A 4,672-nucleotide genomic window follows, 5' to 3' on the forward strand; every position below is an offset into this window, starting at 1 on the left:
TCTCCTAACAGAAAAACCATCTCAACCTAATATACTTAAAAGAGAAGGTTGTCAATCAATAACAGAAGGGAACCTCATTTTTGTTTCAAACTATTAGTGGTTATCAAATTCCAAACTTGGAACAAATTACACACCCTTCCATTTTCATCAACATAAAAACAACAGGCAACAGCATATTCAAGGATGAAACTTAGACATAATTCTCAGGCACTTTTGGCATTGTTTCCCAATCTAAATTAGAATTTCACAAAGAAAATCTGTGTAAGAAAAATTTAAATTAAAAAGTCAAAGTACATTATTGAAGGAAATCTTCAATTGAGACAGGAGAACAGTATCAACACCAGAAATAAACATCATTCAATTCTCATCAACATCAAACAAATAGGTAACACCATGTAGTTTATTTGGCGTTTCCAGTGTTGTTTTCTAATCAAAATTAGAGTTCCATATCAATAATCTACAGAATAAAAGTTCACATTAACCTTCAAAATGATACTTCAAGTGTGATTAGATTAGAGCACCAAAGGCATAAAAAAAATTGCTTCTAAGTTTCCAATTGCACCAACTCAACCATCGAAGTCATCATCATCACTCTCATCACTGAAGTACCCGGCTTTCTTCTTCTTCTTACTCTTCGCAGCCACAGCATCGTCGTCACGCTTTCCCGTCAATAGCCTCTCATCGGCGCCGTCATCCACCACGGACGCCCAATTATCATCTTCGAACCGGGCACCGGCTCCGCCACCGTCAGAATCCTCCCCGCCGTCGTTGTTGTCATCATCGCGGTGGTGGGGCACACGACGGGGGCGTTTGGGCTCGGGGCGCTGGCGGGGGCCTAAATGATTCCGCGGGCAATCGTAGGAGAGGTGCCCGTCGGCGCCGCACTCGAAGCAGCGGGCAGTGTCGCGGTAGACGCGCTTCCGGATGAACTCGGGCGCGCGGCCGTTGTCGGCGGCGATAGAGGCGGTGAGGGTGCGATCTTTGAGGACCATCCGGTGCGTCTGCGTGGCGGCGTTGCGCGCGTCGTCGGGGGAAACGAACTGGATGAATGCGACGCCGCGGCTTAGGCGCGTGTGGCGGTCCTTGAGGACCGTGACGCGCGCGATTCGGCCAAATTTGGAGAAGAGCGTGTGGAGATCGGAATTGGTTAGGGAGTAATCGAGGTTTGAAACGTACAACGTTGATTTGGACGGTGCCAACGACGAGGATCCTTTGTTATTGGTTTTGGGATTTGAATTGGGATTTGGATTTGAATTGGGATTGTGTTGAGTAGGGTTAGGGTTTACGCTGCTATAGCGGTAGTAGAAAACGTCGTCGTCTTCGTCGCTTTCGCTCTTTTTCTTCTTCTTCCCTTTGTTTTTGGACATGATTCGATGAATGCTTCTTTCTGTTTCCTTTCGAACTTGTTTCTTCTTCTTCTCCTCTAACTCACTTCTTTCTCACTTTGCTTAGTTGTTGAATTATTAATATTTTATTGCATGGAGGATAAGTGTTTTTTTTTTCTGTAAATCAAATATCATAATAAATACTTTTAATTTTTTATAATTATAAACATATTATAGTGTAATTTAATTTAAAAATTGAGATAAAATGAAGTGAATTAAAACCAGTAGTGAAAGAACTTATAAATGTGTGAACAAAAATCTAGCACTTAAAATTATAAAATGGTAATTGTGTTTCGAATTAAAAGGAAAATGGTAATTTAATTTTAAAACAGAGAAATAATATTTCAAAAATTATTGACATTTTTATTTAGTAGTTACGAGAAGAGTTCGAGTAAAAAGACATATTTAAATGAGAGAATTTTAGTAGATGTACAAATTTACAAGAACTATTTAAGAAAATAAAAATAATACTAGTTATATTCGAACAATATATTTATTTTTATAAGGTGTAAGATTCCATTTATTAGACTTATGTTAGATTAGAAGTAATTATATTTTAACAACTATGTATATACAAGATTATAGAAAATGGATAATTTTATTTTTTGATAGATAAATAAAAGAAACTAAAGGAAAATTCAATTTATTGGTAAATGAGTTGGTTACGTCACATTACATTTTTTTTATATTATTATAAGTGAGAAATATCATTATTAAAAAACAACATGGAGATAATTAAAGGGTTTTTCAAGTTAATTTAGAAATCGCTAAGCTTTCTTATCATAAGTTCAAGTATATTTAATTTGATTAAAAACAGAACTTAAGACATAATTCACATTTTAAGAAATTGATACAAAAACTTTAAATTTTAAAAGAAATTAATATTTGGAGTTTGTTAACTTGCGCCTATTTTTTAGTTGGTACATTTTAGAAATTGTATTGGATTTTAATAGACAAAAATACCTTAATATATCATGGATTTTAAGTTTTAAGGTTAAGAGTATTTTAATAATTTTCATTCTCAAAACTAAAAAATAAAAACCTTTGCTCACCTCTTCATTTCTCTCAACCATTTTTCTCTTTCATCTCTCTCATTCCAACATTTTCTCTGTCATCCCTATGCTAGTCCTAACTGAAAAAAATCAGAAACACTCGCCTAACCCTAATCTATCTTCCTCACTTATCCAATTTGTTTCTTTCTCATCTCCATACTTTCCCTCACCCACACACAACAACCCGCGACACTACAATTTGTTGTTCTTCTGTGTTTGTTCATTTGTTTTCCAGTTTAATAACAAAATAATTGATGATGTTGATGTTGATTTTTGATTGGAGAGTTGTGTTCTATATTTTTCCTTCTGATTATTATTAAATTTGTAAAAAACTAAAATCTACAATAATTTCAATAATTTCAAAACTACAACCTGATAAGTAAGAATATATTATTGTTTGGTGCTACAAGTTTTTTTTTTCTTCCTTTTTTATAATCAACTTATAAGTTTTTCATATTTCCTTTTTTTAAGGTTGGAGTTGCTTTGAACATTAGAAATCAAGCTAGAGAAGAGGTGAGAATGCGTCAAAAGTATCATAATCCTCTAATGAAAACGAGTTTTCCAAATTATTGAAATTATTGTAGACTTTAGTTTTTTACAAATTTAATAATAATCAGAAGGGAAAATATATAACACAGCTCTCCAATCAAAAATCAACATCATCATTTATTTTGTTATTAAACTGGAAACAAATGAACGAACAGAGAAGAGCAACAAATTGCGGTGTCACAGGTTATTGTGTGTGGGTGAGGGAAAATATGGAGATGAGAGAGAAACAAAATGGATAAGTGACGAAGGTAGATTAGGGTTAGGCGAGTGTTTCTGATTTTTTTCAATTAAGTGGAATAAATACATAGTTTAATTCTATGATATTGATTTATTTTTAATATTTGAGATTGTTTCAAGATATTTTAAGGTGATGGTAATCGTTGAGTGTAAGGACATTGAGATGAAGTAAAGGAAGAGGGTAAAAATATTAGGCTTACGCTTTGGAATGTTTCTAGGTATGCGGGTTCGCTGGGTGAACCGTTTTGTGTCGTTGAGAGACATGTGAGTTATTCATACCTTAAACCAACATGTATAACATGGTGAATTATTCATATGTAGATTTCACCATAAGCCAAATCTACATATGATGACTTTCTCCACCTCTATATGAGTGCAATACCTAGTCAAGATAAGATAGTTTTACCTTGAATCATTTCATCAATACATTTCACAAATCATTCATATAATTAGCATTTCCACCATAAAGATTATGAACCTTTACTCAAATGCACACGATTCATATCAACCCAAAGTAAATGTACAACTACTTAAAAGCACATTCAACATTCACACCTTGTTCATACATCACATTCTCACACAATCTTAAATTAACCCATCATACATATGTTTCCTATTTCCATCCAAACTCATTACATATCATTTAATTCAACTAAACCATTAATAATACATCATTTATTTATATTGCATTATTATAATATTCATTTACAATATTTACATTAAGTACATCAAAATCCTCTCAATGATCAAAGTGAAGAATCATGTATCTAGAAAAAACTAAAAAAAACTTAGCTTGATCCAACAGTTAACGAGAAAAAAATAACTTTTTTACCGAGAATTCCTAAAACCAACAATAGGTGGCACCCAATGCCCTACAATTGGTGCCCAATGCCAAATGCCCATGTGCTCATTATGAAGAACAAAGGTCCCAATGTAGTGCCCAACGCCCTAGACCCTTGGAACAATTAACTTAGAATTGTCTAGTGATCCAGAAGTGGCACTCGACGCCTTGGACCTCTAAAACTCCCTAACTTGTGTTTTTCATATGACACCTGACAATATTGTTGTACTGCCCAAAGTTGTATCAAAGTTTTAACTCCCAAATTGACTTGATTAGTTGTCCAACTTGACTATTTGTGTAATTTTAGTTCCTTCTTAGTTTAAAACACCTTATTCTAGTTCTAAAATAACCATCGAGTAAATTAATTCGACCCCACATACAACATATTAAATAACCCAAAAATAATGGAACATGAAATAAAAGCACAACTCAATCTTATCATTTTACTCAAACAATTTACCAATACAATTCAATATTAGACAAATCAACTCATATCATAGAATTTAGAACTCCACATTGCTCATCACATATTAGTTTCAAATCAAACAAAATCAAAATCAAACAATCACATCATCTCAACTGAAACCAATATACAAGTTAAAACATAG

The 4,672-nt window shown here is 33.6% G+C and overlaps 1 protein-coding gene across 1 annotated transcript; it reads right to left on the bottom strand.

Annotated features, from left to right (window-relative positions):
• Nucleotides 1-338: 338 nt before the first annotated feature.
• Nucleotides 339-1,443, bottom strand: LOC108333311 (U11/U12 small nuclear ribonucleoprotein 31 kDa protein). The gene has a single exon (XM_017568717.2). The coding sequence runs from the start codon at nucleotides 1,365-1,367 to the stop codon at nucleotides 567-569; it is 801 nt and encodes a 266-aa protein (XP_017424206.1). The 5' UTR covers nucleotides 1,368-1,443; the 3' UTR covers nucleotides 339-566.
• Nucleotides 1,444-4,672: the final 3,229 nt, after the last annotated feature.

Source organism: Vigna angularis, chromosome 11, assembly GCF_016808095.1.
Source record: "Vigna angularis cultivar LongXiaoDou No.4 chromosome 11, ASM1680809v1, whole genome shotgun sequence".
NCBI lineage: Eukaryota > Viridiplantae > Streptophyta > Magnoliopsida > Fabales > Fabaceae > Vigna > Vigna angularis.